General features: G+C 54.8%; 1 protein-coding gene across 4 annotated transcripts in view; it reads left to right on the top strand.

Annotated features, from left to right (window-relative positions):
* The window catches only part of NCAN (neurocan), an 84,709-nt gene that overhangs the window by 12,462 nt on the left and 44,986 nt on the right, over positions 1-27,261 (top strand). For all 4 annotated transcript variants that reach the window (XM_073323876.1, XM_073323875.1, XM_073323874.1 and 1 more), the window contains exon 2: positions 10,763-10,842. In XM_073323876.1, coding sequence (XP_073179977.1) covers positions 10,770-10,842 — 73 coding nt within the window. In that variant the 5' untranslated portion in view covers positions 10,763-10,769. The remainder of the gene's footprint in view (positions 1-10,762; positions 10,843-27,261) is intronic.

Genomic DNA, 27,261 nt, shown 5'->3' with positions numbered 1-27,261 from the left:
GGAGGGTGAAATGGGGCCCGGAGGGAACGGGCCAGGCAGCGGTTACACGTACTGTTGCCAGAGGAGGAGGCCTGGCAGGGTGCTAACGAAGGGCCCGACGAGGAGCAGAACAACCAGCCCGTCACCACAAGGTACACGGCCACCCTGCTGCTCCACCGGCCAAGAGATAAAGGCCAGAGACAACCTGAGCAGAACAAACCCCAGCCCTGGATGGCTCACGTTCCGCCCACACCCCGGTAAGCCCCTGGCCCTTTGTCTCCTGGGCTGTCAGCCCGCAGGTTGTGTCCAGCCACCGAGGGTTGGGGGGCGGCCCTGAAACTCACACTGGCCTCCCTTGAGCAGCATCTGGCCTCCTTCCCTGCAGCCCCCAGGCTCTGGGGAGGGACAGCCCCGTGCCAGGCTTTGCAGCCTTTCTCCACACCGCAGCCGCCAGAGCCGGCTCTGACTCCCAGGTGAGTCTCAGTGACTTATTAGCAGTTTATTTCCCATCTTCTCCTTTTTATTACTTCAGAACGTGTCAGAACTGAAGCAATTTTCCCTCTGTCAGGGCTGTGTCGGCTTTGTGGGGAGCGCCGGGCAGTGTGGACCCTGGCTCGTTGGTAATGATGCTGAGCACCTGAGCTGCCTGAAGGGAACTCGGCCCATGTGTGGGTGGCTGGGAGGGTGTGAAACTGTCACAGTCCAGCCCCCACTCCCACTCGAGCCCTTGGTAGTTGTAGCTGGCTGGGGGCCTGCACTGCCTGCTGGGGATGGTTGTCTGGCTGTGTTGTGTCAGCACAATGAGGTGCTGTGTGTGGGTGTGTGGAGGGAGCTGGCTGGGATGTGTGTTTGGCTGTGCATTGTGTGTGTTATACACAAATGGAGGGTGCTGTGGGGGCAGGGTTGTGATATGTGTTTGCTGGGCTGTGGGTGAGCAGCGTTGTGGGAAGTTGTACACAATTGTGGGGGCAGGGCTGTGACGTGTTTGCTGGGCCTGTGGGTGTACGGGGGTGTACACAAATGGGGATGCTCGGGGGGGCAGGGCTGTGAATGTGTTTGCTGGGCCATGGGCGTGCAGGGTTGTGGGGCGTTGTACACAAATGGGGGTGTGGTAGGGGGCAGGGCTGTGACAGGTGTTTGCTGGGCCGTGGGGGGGTTGTACACAATTGGGGGTGCACTGGGGGAGGGGCAGGCTCTCTGCGTTCTCTGGGTCTGATTCTCCGCACACGTGCGCTGCTTGACACCAGTGTGGTGAGCAGCGGCACGGGCTCACTCCGTATTTACACCAGGTCAGGGAGCTGAGAGCCAGGCCCCCTGTGAGAGGGTCGAGGGGGTGTGGGCTGCACGGTCTGTGTGTGGGCAGGGGATCAGACCCACCCCCCAGTAGGTGTCTGCTTGCCCCGGGAAGCGCCCCACGGCAAGCTCTGCATCCTCAATGGTGTCAGCACCACGGACAAGGGTGCAGCCCCTCTGCCATAGCCAGGCTCCCGGCTCTAACCACTGGGTGCAGGATCCCTGCAGGAAACATAACCGATCCCCAAAAGCCCCTGTCCCTGCCCCACCTGCCAAGTCACAGGGCCTGGGAAACTCCCCACTGCCCCCGATGGCTCTGCTCCGGGCCTCACACGCTCGGGCACCTGTGGCCTTGCTAGCGCCCTGCCTCCCAGTGCCACGGGGAACACCCAGGGGTGGCCCTGGTGTCCACGTCTCCTCCAGCCCCCCAGCAGGGGGGTCTGCGCAATGCAGATCGCCCCCAGGGATCCCTTGGCCCCACATGCCCACCCAGTTGATCAGAGGCTGACACAGCATCACAATGTGCCATGCCACGGAGTCTGCTGGGGACTTGGCTGTTCCTACCAGTTTGACATGGGACATGCCCAGACGCCACGGGGATGGGCAGCAGCATGCAACCTATGTTTGGGTCAGACAAAGAAACTCCATTGGTGTCACTCTTCCCCAGGCCCTATAGACGCAGGCCCTTGCCACTGAGCTGGGAGAGGGAGCTGGTGCCGGAGCTGGGAGCCAGGCAACAAGATTTAATGTGTGGGGATAAACTGGCATTTTAAAGCTGTCCAGCCCCACCCCCCACCGGCCTCTCGGGAGCCAAAGGCCTTGGGCCTGACGTCCCTGGGAAGAACCTTGCTGATGTCAATGGGAGTCAGTGCCAAGCGCATGGATGTGGCTTCTGGGGGTGGTGGGGGAAGAAGCCTCCCCTCTCTGGTGCCTTGAGTTTGAACAACTCCCCCCCCCCAAAACCCCATGACTCCTCTGAGCTTCAGTGAAGACTCTGGCGTGAAGCACTAACTTAAATCTGCTCCCAGCCACATGCTAGGTAGGTGATCCCTGCGGAGTCCTTCCTGGGTGCCCCAAGCTGGGCCCAGGTTCATCTGAAATTTGGCCCCAACCCTGGACCTTTGGCTCAGAAGGCAGCTGCCCCACTGTTTGTGTGGAAACACAAAAGCTACCTCCTGGCACCGGGAGCAGCTGCCTTTTTGCCCCATCTCAGCACAAGGAGGTGAGCGTCTCCACCTGGCAGGTAACACAGGTGGCAAACTGTCCCCTGTCCCCAGCCGGGGTTCGCAGTGAACCTAGGATACAGGCTGCATTAATCTACCTGGGGCTCAGCCCGGCTCCCCTTCAATCCACTTCCCAGTCCTCTTGGATGCTGGGTTCACAATCCAAAGAGCAACTTTCATGTTTAACATTTAAATAAAATACTAAATGTTTCCCCAGCCGTGCTGGCTTGTCGTTTGCTCATCCGGGAGCCACTATCCAAAACAACTTGCTGGGTACACAGGGAAGGACTTACTGGAGTATTTATACATTTGCACATTAAAGCTGCTCTTCAGATTCTTAAACCAGGGCTCCTGTCAGCTGGGAGGTTCCTACAGCCCTGCTCCGCCTGGTTCCCAGACAATCCTTCTGGTCGGGAGAATTAGGCCTTAGCCAGATCTTGGTCTGCAATATACCATTGATGCCTTCCTTTCTAAGCGAGGGGGAGGATGGTCTTGTGACGAAGGCTCAAAATCTGCAGCCAGAGTGGATGACTTTAGGGAAGTCCTTTCCCGGCTCCATGCCTCAGTTTCCCCATCTGTAAATGGGGAGTGATAGCAGTGATCTGTCTTGGTGAAGTGTTGGGAGGGCACATTCACTGATGTGTGTGATTGAGGCTGAATAGCTACATCCAAAAACCACTGACCTTTGGCCTGCTGGAAATCTGGACCCAAATTTAGCAGATGTATCGAGATGTAGGTGGGAAATGGTTTTCCTGTTCCATGAGAATTTCACAGATTTGAAAAAAAAAATCCCCTCCTGAAATGAGACAAAAATTCAAAATCTCAAGAACTTTTATAAGTTGAAAATCTGAACATTTCAGGTGGGGTCAATTGAGACTTTTTGGTTCAGTTTTGACTTAACTATAAATTAACTTAAAGCTTAGAAAATATCGAAACGTGACCCGGATGATTCTGAAACGGGAAAATCATCAAAACCGGCCCCTTTCCCAGGAACCATTTGGTTTCAACCAATCGGGATTGTTCACCCTAAAAAAGGCTTTTCAAAAACTCTCGCCGGCTGTAGACGTGACCGACAAGAGACTGCTCAGAAACACGGGCTTCCAGGGGCCAGGGTACTGTCATGTGCATTTCACAGCTCAGTGTTCAGGGCCAGGGCCAGGGCCAGCCGTTGTTACAGACAAGGATCCTGCTGTGGTCAGCTCCCTCTTGGCCTGCTGCTGGATGGAATCGGAATTGCTTAGCTGTGTTTCATAGGCCCTGTACCGCTAGCGAGGTTCTCCTTTAGTTCAAGGGGGAGGGAGCTGTGAGGTCAGTCCCTGCTTATCACTGAATTCGGAGCAGCCCCTGGGAGCCAGCACCATGAAGGGGTGGGTGCTGCTAGCTCTGTGCATACGGATTTGGAGGCAGACAAGAAAAAACAAAACCAGTGCTCTTGTATTAAGAGCTAAAATCAACCAAGCTGAGTTGTAACCAAAGGATCCCGGGGAGGCAGGAGAATCCCAGCTCCGATTGGGCCCAAGGAAATTCCATCCACAAGGTTTCCCCCTCTCCCCACTGCAAGATTTGGAGGTACACACATTACATCATCCGAGCAAGCTCTCCAGGGCTTTGTCACCTGGCCTCTACTGACAGGTGCTGGCTTTTCACCTGTGCCACTTTCACCACCATGGGTCAGAACATCAGCTGGTGTGAATGGGCTCTGCTCCCTCGACTCCCTGAGTGAGTCCCACCAGCTGGGGGGCTCTGGCCTCAAGGAGTTTCATTTCCTCCTGCTGTGGCTTCTCCGGACAGTCACGACTGGTTTGCGGCTGCATTCCAACAGCCTAAACCCTAACGGTTATTGTAAAGCCTTCAGACTGAGCGAGGAGTTTCAAACCCATGGGGGAAGGGCGGGGAATGGGTGGGAGCCCTGGGGCGCCCCAGGAGATGCCTCATTCCCCAAAGCAGGCTGCCCGTCAGACATTAATTGTTTGGGATGGAAAAGCTTTTTCTCTCCTGAGGCCTCAGAGAAAGTCAAAATTAGCACTTCAATGGGGAGGATTTAGAAATGTGCAACATTCAGAGCTTGATAATGTCAAGTTATTTTTTCTTTAAACGGGAAGGAAAGGGAAAGTTTAGAGCCGCTTTTTGTCTCGACTGGAAAGCTGAATTCCAGCCTAGGGGACTTTGCTTCTTGCTAATGATCTGGGCCTCGGCCGAAGCTTGGGGCTCTCCGGCCTGGTGCACGGAATCAGGGTTTGGCACATGCCCCTTTAAGAGCCCCCTTTGCGGAACTGAAGTGCTGGGTAAAGTCTGGGTTTGCGCTGATCTGAAAGGGGTGAGCTGCCAAAGTGCTGTCTGCCCCTGGAGAATGCCAGCAGCCAACCTCGCATCAACCCCAGCCCATCCGTGACTGAGTCTCTGCTTAGATTGCTGTCAAGGGAGCCAATTAGTGCCAGGAGATGGATCGAGACCCACCAGCTTCATGACCACCAGACTAATGGCACATGGACACTTTTGTCACTGCAGCTTGGGACTGGATTCCAGCTCAGGCTAGAGGCTCTGTATATGCCATTCCCTAAGCCAGCCAGTCCACCCCAAACTGGCCCATATTCCTTTCTCCCTTCCCCCGAGCCAACCAGTTCCCCACCCTGGGGGCCAGATGGGAGCCAGCACCCCCATAGAGGGGAAAGCCCTGTGTCCCAGTCCCTCCTACCCTGGGACTGGCTCAGAGCCAGTGCCCGCTAGAGGGGAAAGGCGCATATCCAATCCCTGAGGATATCCAACCTTCTCATCAGAGAGGTGCAGCATCCCAGCAGCTGCTCTCTGGGCTTGTCTGTTTCGGACCTCCCGCAGGCCCAGAGCCCAGCTGTTGTCTGGCCACTCCAAGGGACGTTTGGAGGGAAGCGGCTGCTGAGTGGACCATGGCCCCATTGCTCTCTGAGAGCAGGCGTGAACGGCAACTCCTGACTTGGGAGGGGTATGGCCCCTTTGCTAGGAACCCACTGACTGCCCATTGACTGAGCCCAGCCGTGCCTCATGATTGAGGGGTGGGCTCAAGCTCGAAGCTCCGTGGGATGCAGGATCATTCCTTCCACAGCCCTGATACTTTCACCTCTGGGCCGGCTGTTTTGTGGGGAACAAGTGTTGCTGCTGAGCCAGTGAGGGGATCTTGGGCCCAGTTCTCAGCAGTGCCCAGTATCCGTAGCTCAGGGGGCCTGCAACTCCCCAGTTCTGCCAGCCCAGTCCTCACCGTAGCACAGAGCAGCCTCAGGGCTGCTCTAAATGGCCCTGGCAGCTGCATTCGGGACAACCCCCCACACACGCTGTGCAGGTGGACGGCAGAGAAGGGGACTACACTGGCCTTACCTCATCTTGGGGACTCCCCCATGTCAAAGGGGACCCTCTGCTCGGCCACTCCCCAGCTTCACCAGCCCTTTGCACAAGTCCGAAAGCCTGAGGGAGGCTCTGACTCCAGGTCTGGGAGGAATCTGCAGGAGGAAAGACCCCGTTACCCTGCAGAGATGAAGGCTGAGGGCTGAGCAGGGGTTGCGTGAACAGGTTCTGCATCAAAGCGAGAGAGGCAAGGGGCACCGGCAGCAATCAGCCCGGTCACAGATGGCTCCCTCCACCAGCTGGGAATGTCCCAGCACAGCACAGCCTTTCCAAACAATACAATGATTCACAGATACAAAGAGTTTAAGGCCAGACGGGACCATTTGATCATCTGATCTGTGCTCCTGGATAACACATGCCAGTCAGTCCTGCTGTGTTCAGTCCAATAACTTGGGTTTGACTAATACATCTCCAGGAAGGCATTTGGTCTGGAGCTGACTATATCAAGAGATGGAGAATGAACCACTGCCCTTGGGAGTTTGGTCCAGGGTTAATCACCATCATTGTTAAACATCGGGGCCTTATTTCTCCTTGGAATTTGGCTGGCTTCCGCTTCCAGCCACTGGATTTTGTTTGGCCTCTCTCTGCTAGATTAAAGAGCCCTTTGGCAACCAGTATTTCCTCCCCATGAAAACCCTTATACACCATGATCAAGGCACCTCTTGATCTCCTATATTTACTTGTAAAGATTCCTGGAGGTGAGAGACACTGCCCCGTGGAGCTGGAAAAGCAGGGCCAGGTGGGGAGAGAAATTTGTTGAAACGTCAAAAACATTTTTATTTACAAGCTGTGAAAAGAAATTTGTTGGGGGGTGGGGGGGTTATTTTTTGCAAAACATTTGACCAAAATTTTCCAGTGTTGCCTATTCAGTCTTTGCATTTCCCCTCCCCTCTGCCTCCTTTTCCTTTTCGCCACAGAAAAAGGAGGAGGGAAAAGGAAAAAAATAAATCTGAAAATTTAACATTAACGTTTATGTCAAAAAAAACCCCCAGAATGTGCCAGCCCCCAGCCTCCTCACACACATTTGTCCTGACTTTTGCCCCACCAATGGCCACTTTTTTTCATGGAAAAAATATGCCATTTGAGACATTTTGCCCGTTCTCTGCCATGCGCACCTTATAGTGCGGGGGGCAGATGGATGGTTGGACAGACAGACACACAGACGGGCTTCTGCTCTCTGAATCTCTCCATCTCATCTGTGGTCCTGTGACTCGGAGGAGCGCTGTCACGTGCTGTGTTTGCAGCCAGATTTCCCCCCCAGTTAAGATGACGCGCCCTTGATGAGCGCTGGACATGCGACCACACTGATGGTTTTGTGAGAAATAAACTCTCTGTCTGTGAGCTCCCATGCTCCTCCCTGCTCCCACTGGCTTCCCTCAGACAGTGTGCCAGAGCTGAGCCGTTTACAAACTGGACAGAGACCGCAGAAGGGATCTGGGCATGGCTAGTGGGGAAATGCTATAATCCATCTGCTTTGACAGCCGCGTATAGGGAGGCTGCATGGATGAGGAGCCAGGAGACTTAGGAGCTGTTCCTGTCTTTGCCACGGACCTGCAGGGTGGCCTTGGGAAAGTCACTTTCCCTCTAGGTGCCTCAGTTTCCTCTCCCACCCTCTATCTATCGCGACTGAGCTCTCTGGGGCAGGGACAGTCTCCTGCTCCATGTCTGTGCAGCGTGCTGCACGATGGGGCCCTGATCTCAGTTATGTCCTCTGGATGGTACTGTAAGTGACAGAGTGGGGGGACCAGACAAACATAAGGTATGCGCCTTGTCCCAAGGCAATGGAGAGACACCAGGCGAGCTTTGGATGGGCTGTATGTCAGCAGAACGTGGCACTAACTGGAGCCTCCTTTCCCATCTGTCAGGAGCCATCACCAGCTCAAGTGCACAGCCCATGTGCCAGAGCAATAAGTGTCCGGGCTGGGTGCCCGGGTAGTGCCATGAGACGCCAGCATCCTGGTGCCAGCAGCGGGGCGCTGAGTGGACGCCTCCCAGACACAACACTGCCACTGGGCTAATTACATCTCCTCCCAATAACATCCCTGCCCCTGCCACCACCAGGGGCCCCGGCGCCATCACCTGGCACCTCCTGCCTATGGAGACATTATTAGATCTGATCAGGCACCAGGATATCCCAGCAGGGTGGGAGCTAGCGACCCTGCACTGCCAGCAGCAGCTGCCACGTGGCGCTCATTGGAGAGTGGCGTGGCCTGGTGGGAATCCACCCACCACCTGGAATCCTGAGGTCTCAGGGCTCTGCAGAGCCCAGCCTCATGGCATCCCTTGGGCAATGCACCTGGGGCAGTAGCCCTGGCCTGCCTTCCACAGCCACAGAGGGTGCCAGATAGGACGGGACCAACAAGGTTCTACCACCCGGGCGAATCTGAGCCCTGTGGAGTCTCCTGAGCCCAGTGGGGAGGGAGCATCGGTCACTGTGTGCCGGCTCCAGCCTTACTCCAGGGAGAGTGGGGCACAGGAGCAGCCGGGGCTGCGATTGTGCCAAAGGGCTGAGGCCTGGAGACAAGGAATCCACCCACCTCGGAGGGGCAGGGGGGCCTCCAGGATGGGGAGGGGATGTTGCTGTGAATCCTGGGGCAGCGCCTGGCTGGATTCTCCAGCTGCACAGGTCACAGAGTGCTCACATGGTGGGGGGTTCTTCTCCAGCAGAGCCGACCCCTGGGCTGGAAGGCCCCCCAGTAACTAATGCCAATGGCTAGAGCCATCCGGATGGAGGATCTCCTTCCTTCTGGGGGAAGGAGAAGCCCCAACACAGGAGGGGGGGAAATCGCAGCTGGGGTCTGATCTCGGTGACCCTGGTGTAAATTCAGAGTCAGGGCCACATCCTGCTCTTGGTGACACTGGCGTAAATCCAGAGTGACTGTTGATTTCAGTGGATTTACACAAGTATCCAACTGCAGCCCTAGACGCAGCTCAGAGCCAGCGTCCTATCTCCGACAGCACCAGCTGCTGCATAGCCGGGGCAAGAATCCCCGAAAGGGGCAGTTACAAGCCCAGGTCCTAGTCTCTCTCTGCCCAGACAGCTGGCTCCTGGAATGGCCTGGCCTCCTTGCTGGCCATTGTGTGTGGGAGCCTGGGGTGCGGGGGGCAGGAGGAGGACTGCGGGCTGGTTAAAATTGCTGCATTTTGTATCCTGAACAAAGAGCAGCAAGGTGCATTGAGGCCAACCGGGGCTGTAAAAGCAGCCGGCAGTTGCGTCGCCGCATGCTGGGATGGGAGAATGATTTGTCTGAACTTCCTCTCCTAGATTGGAGAGCAAATGATTTAGAAAATCGTAATTGGCGCTGCAGTAAAACAGATTAATGGGAGATTTTAAGCAAGCAGTGTTGCCGTCTTTGTGCGGCACGCGCAGCCACAGCAGGAGGCCGCTGCTGAATGGTAACGCTCGGGAACAGGAGATCTGGAGCACGCCAGCTGCCGGGCATGGCTCTGCTGATCCCCTCAGTCCCGACCCACAGGCCCCCTGCTGTCCCGCAAACAAGCCATGGGACTGTGTGTGTGTTGGGGGCAGGTCCTCTGCTGCAACAATCCATGCTCACTCCAGCAAGCAGCTCAGTGAGCGAGCCTGTCAGGGTCCCTGCAGGGTGGGACACCAAGATCTGGCTCTGCAGCCCTGGCGGGTCCGTAATGCAGAAGATCAGGCTTCACAAAGCCCCAGTGACATGGAGGAAAGAGGGGGCCCATCCTCTTTGTGGGGAGCTCTCTCCCCCCTCAGCACATCACCCGTTAGCGACTCCAGAGAACCCACAGGGAGAGGGAGAGTCCATCGCTTTGCTGGGCGCAGCACAGACAGAGTGAGACAGTTCTGCTCAGAGCGGTGCAGGCCCATTATCCCCTGTTTACAGCTGAGGCCCTTGAGAGAGGCAGGGACTGGCCCAAGGTCATAGAATAGCAGGGTTGGAAGGGACCTCAAGAGGTCATCTAGTCCAACCCCCTGCTCAAAGCAGGACCAATCCCCAATTTTTGCCCCAGATCCCTAAACGGCCCCCTCAAGGATTGAGCTCACAAGCCTGGGTTTAGCAGGCCAGTGCTCAAACCACTGAGCTATCCCATAGGGAGGCTATGGCCGAGCTGGGACTTGAACCCAGATCTCCTGAGCCTGCCCCCTACATGTAGGGCTCTGTGATGGGGCTGCAGGTCTCGGGCCAGCAGGGAGAACAAGAAATGTCCAAAACACCTTGAGTTTTAAGCCTTTTGCATTTCTAGAGTGGCACCAATGGGCGAGGGTGAGGAGGTAGCTTTGGGGCCCTGAAATCGATCCAAGCAGCAGGAAGAGACAGGGGCAAATGTTGGGCCAGGGGCTGGCTGGGCTATTGCAGCCCTGGGCGCCCCACGCACAGCTCTGCCAATGCCCCTCAATCCCAGCCTGCCGTCCCCTGCTCTCCCAGCCCCAGCCCTTACTGAGCAGAGACAGACAGCAGTGGCATGCTGGGGACAAACCTCCCTTGGGAGCACGAACTAACTCCTCCGTCTCCTTTGGTGGATGGCCTCAGCCTGGGTTCGAAGGCGGGTCGGGTGGCCCGTTCCCGTGTCACTGCACAGGGCGCTGTTCGCCCATGGCTTTCGATCCCTCCTCCTGCCTGACCCCACCCGCCGGCTGCTCTCCTGGCCCCATCCAGCCGCCTCTCCAAGCACCCAGTTCCAGAGGCATCTTCTCACCGAGAATGGGATTAAATCCTCTCCGTTTAAAGCCGTCTCCCTAAGTGGAGATGATATTGCACCGCAGGCCATTTCTTCTCCATTACTCACCGGGAGGTTGGGTGTCACGGGGGCCTCAGTGCCCACTGGTGATTTACGAGCTGGTGCAGGCACTAAACAAACAGGGAGCGGGGTACGGGGCGAATTTGTCTTCAAAAATCTCTCTCTCCTGGCAGGTTAAGGATGGTAAATGTGATGGGTGATGCCGGCTGCTGGCTCCTGCTCGGGTTGTCCCTCCTCCCTGTCTTTGGGCTGGGTAAGTGACGCCAGGCCGGGCGAGCGCATGCCAAGGGGATTGCCACAGCTCCTGTTGCGCGCCCAATGGGGAAGGGGGGTTCCTTCCCCAAAGGGGGCGGGGTGGGCTGAGAAAGCCAGTGGGGCCTCAGGGGAAGTGGGGGGAGCTTTGCTGGGATGTCTGGCTTCATGAAGGCCCCCCCAGCCCAGTGCAATGCGGCCCCCTGGCAGGAGCAGCAGTGCAGGAGGATGGGGAGAGGGTTATTGTCCCGCTGCAATAAGTGCTGTGGAGTGGGGCCCCCTCCTGACCCCTCTAAATAGGGAGAGCTGCCCCCCATGCATTGCCAAGGAGCCTCCCCTACACCCCACTGCCCACACACATGGCTCCGGCCCTGCTCTGGCAGGGTGTGTATGTGGGATGGGGGAGGGGACAGGGGCTTGGTCTCTCTGGCAATTCCTGCTAATTGTGTGTGTGTTTGGGGGCAGGGGGAACTGAGACCCCGACAGCTGGGACCCCGCTACGATGTGCTAGCTTGCACCAAAGAGGCCAACGCACTTGGCCCCAGGTAGCTACTTCCTGGCTGCAGAAGAGCCGGTGCCCTGGGGTGAATGACTTCGTGTTGTACCCACCACCTCCCGAGCCCCCACAGGTTCACTCCACGGTCACAGATCTAGTCCCTGGGAGAGGAAGGCAGCATGGTCTGGGAGTCAGGACCCCCAGTTCTATTCCCAGCCCTGCCACCGATTTCCTCTGTGACCTTGGGCTAGTCACTGCCCCCCTCCATGCCTCAGTTTCCCCATCTGTAAAACAAGGACAATGACACTGACCCTGATTTGTAAAACTCTTTGGCCTCACTGCAGATGGCACGTGCCTGACAGAGAGCGCACGACTGTCCTGGCAGCACATGGAGCCTACCAGACCCAGCAATGCCCTATGTAGACACCCACCCCTGTAATGTGTGACTCATGACCCACCAGAACACTCAGCCCATTACTGGGTCCTTATCCCTGCAGCCATTCTGGGGGCTCGTCTCCTTCTGTCCATTGTAGAGTCCCGTATCCCTCCACCCGTCATGGGATGGGGGCCTGTTTCCCTTTCCCCACCGAGGAGCCCAGTATCCCTCCGCGGGTTGGAATGTGGTCAGAACCTGTATCCCTCCGCCTGTTTCCGTTTGCCCACCGAGGAGCCCAGTATCCCTCCGCCTGTTGGAGTGTGGCCAGAGCCTGTATCCCTCCGCCTGTTTGAGGTGTCCCCCAGTGGCATTCAGGCAGGTTCTAGCTACAGGTGCAGCCCAAGCAAAAGTGTCACAGTGCCCTGCCCAGAGTCTCTCTCTGGGAAGCTCAGTCCCCAGTACCGCGCCTTCCCTCCCCAGCCAAAACGTAAACCAACATGGCCATAGCACACGTGTGCAAATGCTTACAGCCAACCCAACAGCGAACCCCACTAACAATCTTCAAGGAAGAACAGGAGGACTAGTGGCACCTTAGAGACGAACCAATTTATCGGAGCATGAGCTTTCGTGAGCTACAGCTCGCTTCATCGGATGCAGCGCACGAAAGCCCATGCTCAGATAAATTGGTTCGTCTCTAAGGTGCCCCAAGTCCTCCTGTTCTTTTTGCGGATACAGACTAACACGGCTGCTGCTCTGAAACCAATCTTCAGGGAGCGTCTGGAGCGCCCAGGGCAGTTGTCTCGGCCTGTGGGCTGCCCTGGAACACCATCACCGCCGCTGGCAGGAGGTGGCTGGTCCCACTTCTCCTGGGAGTGCCATGGCCTGGGGCTCCGTTGTCCCACCCTGCCATGGTTGTTGCGTGTCTGAGATGCTCTAGGACACAGGGACCGACTCAGTGCTCCTCATCTCCCTCCCTTCTGGGATTTGGAGAAGGTGCCGCCCATTCCCCCGGCGAATGTCTCTGTCCAGGGGGACAACCCCATCTGACCCCAGCGCTACCTGTTTGTGACACTCCTGCTGCTTAGCACCATTGTTTCCCATCACAGAGACACCCAGCGACCCCAGATTTTTTGTTTGCCTTGTCTGTCTCTGTAGACGTCTGCAAGTCCCCTGTGACTCTTGACATCGGTTTCTAACCGTGCCGGCACTCCAGGTGTCAGTTTCCTGTTGAACAAAATGTCAGCAAGTGACACCCCAGCTTCGCTGGCGGGACGCCGCAGTGCTAAGTAGGGATCAGCCTGGCACTGCAGCCTCTTTCAGTCGATGCTTTATGATGCTGACACAATTTTTAACCAGCCCAGTGGATTGAAGATAACGGGGCCTGGGGGTCACCTGTCTAAACCCAGACACCACTGCAAACTGCTTAAACTCACACCCACTGCGCTGCAGCCCACCGTCAGCCATCACAATGCGATACACACTGCGTCTAGCAAAAATAGGTTTGATACGCTCAATCCCATGGTCAGCGGGAGTATCTGCCAGTAAGGCTCTCTCAGGGAAGTGAGAATAATTGCCTGGGATTAGTGCAGGCTTTTTTTCCCCCAGCCAGCATAAATAAATCTGTACCTATTTTGCTCCAGGGGGGCAGTTTGTCCTGTGTCACCAGCAGGGTTCTTTTTCTTGACTTTTCCTGTATTTTTTAGCTAGGCAATAAGGTCTAACAGCTTCCTGAATGTCGCTGTTCATTTGGGGCCAGTATAAAAAACACCTCTGGCCCTTCGCTTAGATTTTTCTATGTCTAAATGACCTTCATGTGTCCTTTAACATCTTCTTTTGCAACAATTCAGGAATCCCCACCCTGCTGCTTTGAAAAAAAATTCCCATCTCCTACAGAGAGTTCCTCCCTGGGTTGGTGCGAGCATAATTGGCCTGATGGAGGGCTGTTCTGAATCAGAGCGCTGAGGGGAGGCAGAGTGAATCTAAGAGTCCAAATTATGTTCTGTCAACCAGTTGGGGTACGGTATAAGTCAATGACATGGGGAATAATCCCAACTAAATCAAAAGTAGTTGTTTTAGCAGGAACTATTTAGGTTTACACCATAAATTACTGTAAACTCTTCCTCTGCTCTATTATCTGCTAGTATCTTCATTAAATTCACTTTATAGGTAACAATGAACATTTATGGAATGACAGAATTTGGAATTAGAAGATACCATGCACTAGAACATAAACCCCACCGGTGTTCGCTCCCTTTTCAGTTCCTCAGCATTCAGCCTCTGCAAGCCCGGAGTTCGGAGGAAGAGTTCTGAGGCCAGTTAGTTCTCTCTTGTGCAATCTTTGGTTGCTGTTTGGAGTTCCAACTGCAAGAAAGACAGCTGTTCCTCGATGCCATGTGTTGGCTTCTTGACTGATCAGTCCCTTGGCTCCTTTCTGGCTTACAGTCCCTTTGCTCTCTGAGAATTTCTCTGTTCCTGTCACTGCCCTTTGGATACCTTCGGACGCTCACCAGAAGTTGTGAAACAGTGCTTCCTGTTTTCTTATCTTCACTCCAGCTCACTTCCTCCTTATTTCCTAAGTCTATTCCCCTTTAATTACAGTTTATCTTTTATTACATCTTATTTCCCTCCCATTTCATTCTTGCTCAGCTTTTCTCACCATTTGCTAACAATGTTTGTCTGATGATTTCTTAGAGATTCTTCTGTAAGTTTGGCCCTTGTTTATCTGCACTCTTCTTCCTTTAACTTTCCTTTTTTTCCTGTTCTACCTCTGCCTTGTCTCTTACTGTCCTTTTTGTGGCTAGCCCTGCTATTCCCCAGGCTCGGTCTTTCCTCTCCCTCCTGAACAGGACTTTCTCCCTTTCAGCTCTGTTCCTGGCACCCCTCCGACGACACGACTGGGCCCTAGCCACTTGCTGCATCCCTTCTTTTCTGGTGCCGACTGCTGCCCCACTGGCGACTGGCCTCTCTGCCCCCCAGCACTGGGCAGCCTCCCTCTCACTCCCCCAGCTGTTTCTGCCACTGCCTATTTCACCTGCTTGCAGCAGGGCTTCAGGAGGAGGGCAGGAGCCACCGTCTGCTCTCACTCGCTGTTTTTTCCCCTTTTCCTCTCCCGGGCTGGAGCTCACCCTGCTTCAACTGTCCTGAGACACCATCTGGAGTTCCTGGGACTCCCCACGAACAGCTGTCCTGGGCTTCCCTCTTGAACAAAAACACTGTGAGCCCCACGAGGCTGCCTCCTAACCACCAGCCTGCGCTGCTCCCTTTGCTGTTTGGGCCCAGCAGCCTCCAGTCCAGGTGGGGCGTTACGCTAGGGGCTGGGAATATGCTCACCGTTTGTGGGAGGCTGGAGGGGTGTTTTTTAATCAGATCGACATGTACACTGTCTAGCTCTGGACTCAGCTGCAGCGCCCTTTTGACAAAAGCCTCCGTAATCAGCAGCTCTCTCCCGGGTTTGTATTCAACGTGCAAACCCTGTCCCTGGAGCTGAACAACTGATCTCCGTATGCTCAGGGGAGCCCGTCCACCTGTCCACCTTGGCCATCGCTGTAAGCAGTTTATGGTCAGTTTCAGCTAGCGCTGGCCTCCCATCAATAGAGTCATGAAACTTTTTATGCCCCGGGACTCAGGCCAAAGCCGCCTTCTCTATCTGAGCACATTGATACTCAGGTTTTGTTAGCGACTGTGTCAGGGTTCCTTCCCCACTCTGAACTCTGAGGTACAGTTGTGGGGACCCACATGAAAGACCCCCTAAGCTTATTCTTACCAGCTTAGGTTAAAATTTCCCCAAGGCACAGATTTCTTTCTTGCCTTGGGATCACTGCCACCACCAAGTGATTGGACCAAGTGATTGGAAACCTTGCCACCACCAAGTGATTGGAAAGGACCACCTGGAGTCCTATTCCCCCCAAAATATTTCCCCAAGCCTACACCCCCTTTCCTGGGGAAGGCTTGAGCATATATCCTCACCAATTGGTTACAAATGAACGACAGACCCAAATCCCTGGGTCTTAGAACAATGGAAAAATCAGTCAGGTTCTTAAAAAAAAAGGATTTTATTTAAAGAGAAAAAGGTAAAAGAATCACCTCTGTAAACTTAGGCTGGTAGTTAGCGTTACAGAGTATCAGAAAATTCAAAGAGCACAGAGGAACCCTCTCTAGCCTTAGTTTCAAAGTTACAACAAAACAGGGATAAACCTTCCTCTAGCAAAGGGAAAATTCACAAGTTGAGAAAACAAAGATAAACTCAAACACCTTGCCTGGCTGTTACTTACAAGTCTAAAATAGGAGCGATTTGTTCAGGAAGATTTGGAGAACATGGATTGATGTCCGGTCCAGTCCCTCTTAGTCCCAAGAGCCAACGGCCACAGAAACAAAGAACCCAAAACAAAATCTCTGCCCCCCCCCACCAGATTTGAAAGTATCTTTTGTCCCCATTGGTTCCTTTGGTCAGGTGCCAACCAGGTTACTTGAGCTTCTTAACCCCTTACAGGTAAGGAGGAATTTAGGCTACCCCTATGGTTATGACACGATGTGACGCAGAAGCCGATTGTCTCCTGTTGGGACCCTGCTGCTGTAAGAGGGATGTGCCAGGCCCCTCGTTGGTGCTTATTGTCCGTCATCGAACCTCAGAACTGGGGCCTCCGTCAGTTTCTCAGACTCCAAGATTTGCATCCCTTGTCCTTTGGACACGCTCACAGATTGCTGGTTCGGACAGCTAGGTGGGGCACATTTTCTCTCCACAGTTCCCCTGCCTTGTCGTTTGGGGCAAGCATACAGGGGATGGCCTTGGCCTTCCTGTGACCTGCCCGTCCCCTCTGCTGGGTGAAGGTCTCTTACACGGACTTTACGTTTTCATTTATTCAGCTTTAGCCCAGCAGCTCTGGCTCTTCCTAGAGCTGCCTGCAGCCTCTGGTCACTCTGCTGTTCCTCCCAGGATGTGCTTTTATATTTACAGTTCCCCCCGGAAGCAGGAGTTTGCCGAGCAAGCCACAGAACATGAGGCCGGGGCCGCTGGGAACCACACCCTGCCCTTCCTCCCTTTCCTGGGGGTGAGACCCTCTCTGCTCCCGACAGCCTCAGCCACCATCCTCTTTCACTCCGTAACTTCTCAAACCACCGATGTGTGCGTGGCTGCTATGGAAAGACATTCCCAAGGTTCGCGCCTGTGGATGGCCCCACACGCAGAGGACTTCGGGAGAGAATCAGTATTAACGATCCCTCATAAAAAATAGCAAAGAATAAACTGCTAATGATCAGTAACAAATCGCCCACAATAATTAGCCAATAACAATGCATTAACAGGCAGCAATGGTTCCTAATGAACAATCAGAACAATCGCTGGCTTCTGTCGGGGCTCGTGCTGGGGACAGTAAAACCAGACTCAGCTTTAGTATCCAAGTTGCAGAATTAGACACTAAATAACTGGTAACAGCTGCAGGCCTGGAGTGGAGAGGCTGGTTCTGCTCCTTGCTGACTAGCGGGGGAGGATGCAGTGGCTGATATGCAGGCATTGCAAGGGGTACTTCCCCGCCCCCCCCAGGTCATTAGCACCGCTCCAGGCCTAGGCACCCATATGCTCCTCTCCCTTCCAGGATCTCCTTTCCCAGCAGTCCACAGAGGGGCGTTACTGTTCCCTAAGATCAGTCTCATTGCCCAGCCATGTGGGGCCTTGCTTGATGGCTACTATTTGCTCTGAAGGCTCTGCCAGGCTGGGGGGCTCCACCTGTCCTGACACAGGGAGATCTTTGCCTGCTGACAAGAGTCGGCTCAGAGCCGCCTGCCGCCGAGCTGCACCGGAATTGATTTGTCCCCGGCGGTCTGGCGTCTGCAGTGTCCAAGAGCAGAGGGGTTTGGCACAGCTGACTGGACGCAGCCGTGACTTAGAATCATAGAATATCAGGGTTGGAAGGGACCTCAGGAGGTCGTCTAGTCCAACCCCCTGCTTAAAGCAGGACCAATCCCCAACTTCACCTGGGGCAGCGGAGATGCGGGGTCCACATGCACCATTGTGCACCCTCGTGTGCCTAGTGCAAGGACCCCGGGAGCTCCTGGTACACACAACCGCTCCCCTTGCCCTTCTGACTGGAGTCAGCTGGAAAGCCCCCAGCCAGCAGAGTGCACTGAGCATCCTAATGAGGGTGCCCCCAGCACCCTATCAGCCCCTGTGGCAGGTTACATGTTTACACCATTTTGACTCCCTCAATGCAGGGAAATAATGCAGCTGGCAAAGTAGGTTTGAGTCTGAACACTTCAGAGTGATTGCTGGCCTCATGGGGCAGAGACTGTGGGGCAGGAGGGGCTGTGCACCAAGTGTGGGCACAGGGCAAGGAGCGGGACAAGGAGGCAAGAGGAAAAGTAGCAAAAGAAAAGCCATCCCCAGTTCGCGTTCTCCCTGGCGGCCCCAGAATCCTCCCCGGGCGAATCTTTAAACCCTTGATCCCATTCTCTCCCTGTCGCCGAGCCCGTCAGCTGGGATCGGGTCGGCGAATGCCCTGCGCTAGCAGCTCCTCACAGCTTGAGCCCTCACCCGGCCAGGATTAGCCGCCCGCTCGGCATGCGTCAGGGGCTCCCCCTCGGGGATTATTTGTGGCTCTGCTGCGGCTGCTGCTGAATGGGCATTTACCCAGAGGCCAAGGACAGTGCAGGGAGCCGTAAAGTGCAGGCTTCAGCCCTGCCCATCCCACCCCTCGCCTGGGTGCCTGCCCGGCGTAGGGTGGGTTCCTTTGGGTCCGGTGCTGCCCCTGGCCAGCTGCTGGAGATAACACCCCTGCACTGCCCCAACTAGGGCCAGCCATGGTGCAGGGATCTCTCTGGGGGTGGGGTTCCAGGCCCTGCCCTGGACCTGCCCAGGTTTAAAGCCAGCGCCCCCCGTCACCTGAACACCTCGCGCCGTGCTGCGGCCAGGACTCTGCTCTCGGGACGTGACTCAGGAGCCTCCGGCTGCCCCGGGACATGCTCGGGGCACACACGGTGCCATCAGCGCCGTCGGCCCAGCCCTGGGGAGACACGGTTCCTGCCCTGCCCAGCTCACCACCTCGGACAACGAGACTCTTCACCCCAGGGCAGGGGCCGCCGGAGTCAAACCCGGCCGGGACTGGTTTTATACGCACTTGCTACTGGCAGCTCTCCACCACCTGCCCCTCTGCCCGGCCACAGTTCCTTGCAAGGGTGAGGAGAGCAGCGGGCCCTATGAAGAGCTGTGAAGGAGAGGTGGGCAATGGCACCGGGGTCGGGGCACGTGGAGGTGGTGGTGGAAGAAGTTGGTCGACACCTTGAGGCAGCAATGAGGGTGGGTTGGCAGCGCAGGGCTGTCAAGGGGAGGTTGAGATGCTTGACCGGGCTGCTGTAGGGGGAGCGATGCTGAGGGGAGGTGACGCAGGGGTCGGGGAAGCCAGCGAGGAGGGGGCGGTGACTGAGGCCAGAGGAGATGGTGAGGGGCCTGTGGGGAGTTCTAACCGGGTGCATAGAAAGATAAAATCTGAGCTTCGAAACATTCTGGGGGCAGCAGCAGTGAGGGTGGGGACTGTGGGGTGAGTCTAAAGCATGGTCCTTGCTGTGGGGCTCTGCTCATCATGCAAATTGCCTACACGCTGCAGCCGGCTGTGCATTCACTGGCATCGGGGCTTTTAACCTAGTCACCTGGGGCATCTTCCCAGCTCCCTGCTACCAAAACCAGATCCTCTGGCTCCTCAGTCTGCTTTGTAATCATAGGGTTGCTCGGGATCGTGGGGCTGAGACCCATCAAACTCATTCCACCCTCCAGGCCAGGAGTGAGCCCTTAGCATGTAACACCTGACCTGGGGCTGGATTTGAACCTGTGACCCAAAGGTGAAAGGCTCTGTGTTCCATCCTCTAGGTTCCCAGAGCAACTCTCAGGTGGCGGAACAGGAGCATAGGAAGAGACTGAAATGGAATATGAATAAAACATCCCCCCGCCTCCCCCGTGGCCTGCGCTGTGAAAACCCATCCCCACACTCCCTGGTGCAGAGAGATGTAATGAGGGGGGCAGCGCATTAATAGGATTGCAAAGCAGGGTCACTGGGTATTAAGCTAAGTAGAGAGCGGCCGTAATGAGGAGCATTAATTATTACCGTACGTCTCCTGCGTCAGAGTTGTCAGGAGAGCAGAGCATATTAGCCTGTGCATTCGCAAGAGCCATTTCACCAGGAGGAGAACTAGAGATTTGCAGTCCCGGAGCCCCATCCTTGTGCTGCCTGGCGGTGGATTAGCTGGGTGAGAAGGACTTTATCACTGTGAGGGCTGGAGGTGGTCTGGGAATGACTTTCCTGCCTGGCACTCTGTATGTAGGCAGGAGCAGATTTCTGGCTGGCAGAAGGGGGTACAATTCTAGCCCAGGCAATGGCATGGTACTGCTTATGCTGGCAGGAATTGGGCACCTCCTCATGTGGTGGCCTGGTGACTTTGTGGGGCTGGCTGTTATTCCATGGCCCATAGAGTACAGCACAGAAATTAATTATCTCATGCCCGGTTTACAGAGTCACACGTGCCTTGCCCAAGGTTGAAGCTGGTGTCAGCAGTGGGATTAGAACGCAGGAGTTCCCGGCACCCAGGCCTGTGCTCAGATGACTCATCTCACCCTTCTCCTATGCATGCATCTGTCCTGAGCGGGAGCACTCAGGAGCATGGGACTCTGAGGAGATGCTGTCAGATCCACCTCCTTTGGAAGGTGGGAGCGAACATCGCAGTGCTCAGCCCCGGGAGCTGTGGATCAGAGGGGATCCCCAGGAAAGTGTCCTGAGCAGAATAGGACACGCTGGAGTCATGTGGGCGTCAGAGATTCCCAAGATGAACTCAGCTGCTCTCAGCATGTCAGATCCTGTCAGCAGTGAGCCCTTGTGGCCAAGAAGGCCGACGGCATATTGGGCTGCATTACTAGGAGCGTTGCCAGCAGATCGAGGGAAGTGATTATTCCCCTCTATTCGGCACTGGTGAGGCCACGCTTGGAGTACTGTGTCTAGTTTTGGGCCCCCCCACTACAGAAGGGATGTGGACAAATTGGAGAGAGTCCAGCGGAGGGCAACAAAAATGATTAGGGGCCTGGAACACATGATTTATGAGGAGAGGCTGAGGGAACTGGTGTTATTTAGTCTGCAGAAGAGAAGAGTGGAGGGGGGATTTGATAGCAGCCTTCAACTACCTGAAGGGGGGTTCCAAAGAGGATGGAGCTTGGCTGTTCTCAGTGGTGGCAGATGACAGAACAAGGAGCAATGGTCTCAAGGTGCAGTGGGGGAGGTATAGATTGGATTTTAGGAAACACTATTTCACTAGGAGGGTGGTGAAACACTGGAATGGGTTACCTAGGAAGGTGGTGGAATCTCCATCCTTAGAGGTTTTTAAGGCTCGGCTTGACAAAGCCCTGGCTGGGATGATTTAGTTGGGGATTGGTCCTGCTTTGAGCAGGGGGTTGGACTAGATGACCTCCTGAGCTCTCTTCCAACCCTAATCTTCTATGATTCTGTGATTCTATCCCAGCAATAAAAGCATAATAATAAAGTACAGCACCTAGCACAATGGGCTCCTGGTGCATGACTGAGGCTCCCAGGTGCTGCCACCATAGAAATAAAACACTAGTAAGATTTTAATAACGATGGTTGTCTGGGAGTGTCTGCTTCGCACACGCTCCCCGAGATCCCTTTAGTCCTCCCATTCAGTCTATAAATCAGCCCCTCTCCAGAGGGATGAACTATTTCAGCAAATGCCCTCAACAAGTGATTCAACTCACTACCCGGTCATTTCTGAAGGGCATAAAAACAGTTTATGGCTTTACATAATTAGATGCATTGATGCCAGGTTTTTATCCCTGAAGGGGAGTGCAGCCTTGCTTGCTTATTTCTTCTCCCTTCTATTTTAAAGCAATTTATGCAGCCAGTCAAAGTCCCTCCTCTCCAGTTGCAGAGCTCAGATTGCTCCTCATGGATATCCCTTCCTAGATGAATGACTGCTTCAAACACAAGCATAACAGAAAGAGAGGCCAGTGAGCAGGAAGGCTGGGAGGGGGGCACACAGAGGGTGGCAAAACAGGTGTGCCAAGAGGAAGGGTGGGGCAGTGTATATCTCACTGCACAGCCATGCATGGGAAGAGGAACCAAAATGTGTAGGGCAGGGTTATTCTATAGGGGAAAGGAACACAGCTTTCAAAGTAGCTGGAGAAAATGCGGGATCTGAAAATGCCAAGGCTGTGCAGGGCTGGTGGAAAAATGTGAACTGCAGGGTATTCATGTTATGGTGGGCAGTCATCAGGTGGCACCGTTCTACGTCACCTCACAAGTTCTTTGTCTCAGTGTACCGTCCATGAGGAAACACAGCATTGTTGTTTTGTTATGTTAAAGCTTTGGGGGAAGCAGTCGCAAACAGCAGGAGTTTGTTGCCTGCTGTAACCTTCGTAACTAGAGTAATTTCTCAGGGTGGAGTTGCTCCCAAGCAGCCAGGCATTGATGTTTGGGCTGAGAGTCCTGACAAAGGGGATTGGCTGCATGCTGTTTGTGGCCACCTCTTTTCCAGGACTGGTATGTATAGGGTAAATAAACCAGTTACTCTCTGAAAATACCCAGATTCCGTATCACTGATTTCTCCTCAACAGGAACTGATCTGCAGCCTCCCGCACCTCCCCATGCCTGCTACCACTCCATAGAGTGGGAAACTGATGCACAGGAATGGGGAAGTGCCCTGCTTAAGGCTACTTAGAGGGTCAGCAACAGAGCTTGGAATAGAACCCAGGAGTCCTGAGTCTTGTGCTCACCATTAAATCATGCTGCTTCCCTCTACAGCCAGGCCATGGCCAAAATGGAGATGGGGCAAAAATAAAAGCCCCAAACCTTGTGGCTTCAGCTGAGGGAAAAATCTTTCTCCAAGTGTGGAAGGGATGGAACAAGTCTTCCTGGCTCCAGGGCATCAGCTGGTCCCGAATTAATGGGGGTCAGGAGGGAACCTCCCCGGGGGAATTTTATCCCAGTGCAGCCCCGTGCAGACCATCTTTAGCAAGTGGCACTGCCCTCTGTCCGAGAGGGACTTCTGGGTCGGATGTCTCAGTGGTCTGATCCAGGCTGGCAGTTCCTGGGCGCTAGCGTAAGAATCCCCACCTCACAACTCCAGTGTTTTCAAGGGCCCCTACAGTAGCTAAGCTACTGGACTGTGCGACAGAGTGGGGCAGACAGAGAGAGAACGGTACAGAAAGAAACCCAAAGCTGCGGGGGAGGGGCATTATGAAGAGAGAGAGGACGTTACAGATCCCCAAAAGCCCCCAGAGATCAGGACCCCTTCTAAACATTGTTTAGAATTCTTTAGAACACAATTTAGAATTGTTTAGAACACAAACTAAATGAGGTGGGTCTTTTCGGAGCTGCTGACTCTAGAATTCAGCTGGGACAGCAGGTTGTCCTAGAGAGATTACAGCCCGGTAATTATGACCTGGGGCACTTGGGCATGCCCTAAGGCATGCTGATTGAAATCTAGCCACATGCAGCCCAGTCCCCCCGTGGGGGGTGTGCGTGCAGGGAGCAGGGCCTTCCATGGAGTCTCTGAGCTTGCTGATTTCTCACCTCTGTGTTTCTTGTGCTCTCCCCATTGGGCTCGCTCTGCCCAGTGATACCTTCGGGCCATGGGTAGCTCCATCAGCCCGCAGCCCGTGGAGGGGGCTCTGACTGGGAAGTTCTGTACCATGGCTTAGTGGCAGAGGGTGTGAACCCTGGAGATTCAGCCTTGGAGGGATGGGTTTAAATAGCAAAGTCCGCCTCCAAGTGCCGGATGGGGAGTGGCTCGTGGGTCCATGGGGGGGATTAGCCAGGCTTTTTTATGCTCTTCCCCCGGGGGCCTTGCTGATATCTCAGACAGCACAGCCCACCTCACCCCTTAGAATGGGACTCCGGTGCTGGGGTGTTTGTCACAGCTGGCTGAGAAATGCCATCCATGCATCTGCCACGGGGCTCGCAGCTCCTCCCTGTCCCTCCCGGGATCCAGTAATTAATTTGTCGCTGGGTCTGGGCGCTTGAGTCCCCTGGAAGCCATTTGCATTCAGGGCGGCCTGTTCTGCCGAGATAAAGAATCCAAGGCCCTAGCGGGGAGTTAGCACCTTGGCCGTGTCAATGAAGAGCCCAACACACCCAGGAGTGCATGTGAAGGGGGAAGAGATAATCACAGACTCGGAGCCTCAGGGGGAGCTTACTCCCACCCTGATGGAGGTGCGTAGGCTGGCTGTAGAGCCATGTGTCGTCCCCGCCATGCTGTGTCCGTTCTTACGAGCGACACAGGGTTGGGCTGGGGGCTCAGGAGGGGTTCTCCGAAGAACCAGGGCAATAGACGATGTTGGGGATTCAGAACATGGAGCTCCTCCTACTGGGTTTGTATCTGGCTGCCAGAGACTGGGACTGAATGACAGGGGATGGGTCACTTGATAAATTGCCCTGTTCTGTCCATTCCCCCTGGCATCGGCCACTGAAGGAAGACAGGATACGGGGCTAGATGGACCATTGGTCTGATGCTGTATGGCCATTCTTATGTATTGGCGGGGGGGAGGGGGGGTGGCAGTGGGTCCGCTCTGCCCTCTGGAGGCGAAGTCAAACCAATCTCCAGGCTGCGTGTGGTCACTAAAGATCCCATGTGGTGTTTGCCTTAAGGGGCAGGGTATTAACCTTGGTGTCCTGGTTCCATTACAGCTCCATTTGCCTCCCCGTGGTGTTAGCCGCGTCCCACATCGCTCATCACTTCCCATCCTGCCCTGCAGAACTGGTGCCAGCTTAGCCATCATGCGGCAGGAGAGGCGCTGTCTAAAGGGGAGATCTCGCTAGTTACCCAAGCTAGTTCCCCGGGCTCACCAGGCAGGGCCGGTGGTGGTGGCAGCTGGCTGGCTGCCTGCCGCTGGAGGTTAGGGAGTTACCCACAGGGATGCGCTGGGATGTGCCTCAGCGGATCATTTTGCTGTTGCTCTTGTGCTGTAATTGGGGGAAAAATCAATCACAGCACAGGCTGGGGAGCGCCATTGTGTGTGTCGTTAATTCTGACGAGGCTGAGTCCTGGTGCCCTAATTGCCATCCGCAGCCAGCCAGGCAGAGTCTCTGCTAACAGCCTGGTCAGCAGCAAGACCCTTGGCTCTTTCCCGGTGGTTTCTGGAATTGCTGCAGGTACAGACGGACGGGTGAGCCACGGGCAGCAGTGAAGCTGTGGAGTCAACACCAAGCCAGGCCCTCTCCCTCCGAGATAGGCTTAGCTGATGCCGGACGATCGAAGCCCATGCTGCAGGGTCACAGGGGAAGGGAATGGGGATCAAGCCCACCTGCCGGGTTATGGGGTCCGCTCAACAAGGGTGTGGGAAAGTCTGCAAAGGCTTTGACTCAGGTGAGGCTGCACCTGGAGACAGATTGGAGCTGAGCATTACGGATAGATCCAGCCATGCGGAGAAAGCTTCAGCATGAAGCCTGGTGCCAGCTACCAAGTTCCATGCACTGCGGGATCTCATGCCAGTGTGGGGGTATCTCCTCCAGGCTGCCGGCAGCCTGGCATGAATTGGCTAACATTCAGTGGTGAAGCAGTGACGGGATATGCGGCAGACCCAGGATTAATTGGAATCTACCTGAAACAGTTCCAGGCCATCCTGATGTGGACTGTGCTCTGCTGTACAAGCTGGGAGGGAAATTTCTACCCCAGTTTTTCCCAAGTCCCTTAATCTGGAATGTGGCCCTGGTGTTTGGGCTGAGAGGCACCAGGTCAATACCATCATACCAGGGGTCACTGAGCGGTGCCATTACCGTCTCCAGATATTTTGCTTCGTGAGTGAGCAGTGTCCTTGAAGCCACACTGTGTTGTTGTTAGTCTGGTGATACTTCGGGGCACTGTAGCAAGCAACAGGGGAGTGGAGCTCTCATTGGAGTCAGTCAGTTCCTAGGGCAGAGTGGCTCCCCGGGAACTAGTCCCCTGGCGTTTGGGCTGAGAGTTCATAGATTCTATGGGCGCATCGACCCCTGTGATCATCTTGTCTGACCTCCTGCGTAGCACAGGCCAGAGACTGCCCTGAATTAACTCCTGTTTGAACTCAGAGCGCGTCTTTGAGAAAAATAGCCAGTCTTGATTTTCAAATGTCTAGTGCTGGAGAATCCACCACGACCCTTGGTAAATTGTTCTGTCAGTGTTTAAAAACAATCGTGCCTCGTTTCTAGTCTGAATTTCTCTAGGTTCAATTTCCAGCCATTGGAGCTGGTTAGACCTTTGTCTGCTAGACTGAAGAGCCCTGTGTTATCGAATTTGGGCTCCCCATGGAGGTACTTGTAGACTGATAAGTTGCTTCTTTGCCTTCTCTCTGTTAAACTAAATAGACTGAGCTCCTTGAGTCTATCACTACAAGGCAAGTTTTCTAATTATTCTCGTGGCTCATCTCCGAACCCTCTTCAATTTATCAACATCCTTCTTGAACTGTGGGCACCAGAACTTCACAAAGTATTCCAGTAGTGGTCGCATCAGTGCCAAATCTGGAAGCAAACTAACCTCTCTACTCCTACTTGAGATTCCTCTCTTTATGCATCCCAGGATTGTACTGGGAGCTCATGCTCAGAGGATTATCCACCGTGACTCACAAATCCTTTTCAGAGTCACTGCTTCCCAGGATAGTACCCTGTGCTCTGGGTATGGCCTGCATTCTTTGCTCCTAGATGTAGGACTTTACATTTGAACAAAAGTTCGGACAGAGGGGAGTGGCTGTGTACCATTTGTGGCCACCTCTGTTCCAGGACAGGTATATATGACATAAATAGTTACACTAGGAAAATACAGCGACTCCACTTCACTTATTCCTCCTCCAGTGGAAACTGACCTGCAAGGATATGGCTCAGAAGAGGGGTGACAACAGCATTTATTGCAAGCTCTAAGATCCAGCTTAGAGCACACAAAGATGCTAAGGGCATCAAGCATGGCGCCAGGGGATACCACCATGGGGGTTTCCATTTGCACGTGGTTTCTATTTTCATGTGTGCTGGCGCCACGTAGAAACTGATGGCACCAAATGGAGGGGTCCCCACCTAGACTCTATGGCGTTTGATAAATGCCTTGAGGTAGATTAATCCTTGCAGTGTAGTTCTTCAATGCCCCCCTAGGGAACGCCATCCCAGCCAGAGAGCCTGGCGGGTTCTGGGTTACTCCTATGGAGCGGGACACGGCTTTCTCTGGGGCGCTGCTCTGCATACAGCTCAATTCCTGGTGGGGCTGGAGGGCCAAGTGCAGGGAGCTGTAGTGGGGATGGCAGGCAGGGAGCGTGCAAACACAAACCTCACAGTTACAGTTGGTACTCGGGCCTCAGAGAGACCAGGTCAATTTGCAGCTCAAAGATTTCCCAGCACGGCTTCCCCCCCACCACACTGCGTGCTGGCCTGTGCACCAACGAGCCTTGGTTTCTGGTCTTGGCACCTCCATAGACCAGCCCACTGCATCCATGGGACCTTTGTTATTCACCCCAGGACCCAGACCTCTCGCTGTCCCCATTCCACACCCTGGGGCAGGGGTGGACTGTGTTGCTTTAAATAGCGTGGGTGCTATGGCAACCAACA

This window comes from Lepidochelys kempii, chromosome 25, assembly GCF_965140265.1.
Source record: "Lepidochelys kempii isolate rLepKem1 chromosome 25, rLepKem1.hap2, whole genome shotgun sequence".
Classification (NCBI taxonomy): Eukaryota; Metazoa; Chordata; order Testudines; family Cheloniidae; genus Lepidochelys; species Lepidochelys kempii.
Note: the sequence above shows the minus strand (reverse complement) of the source record. Positions and strands in the feature narration are given on the sequence as shown.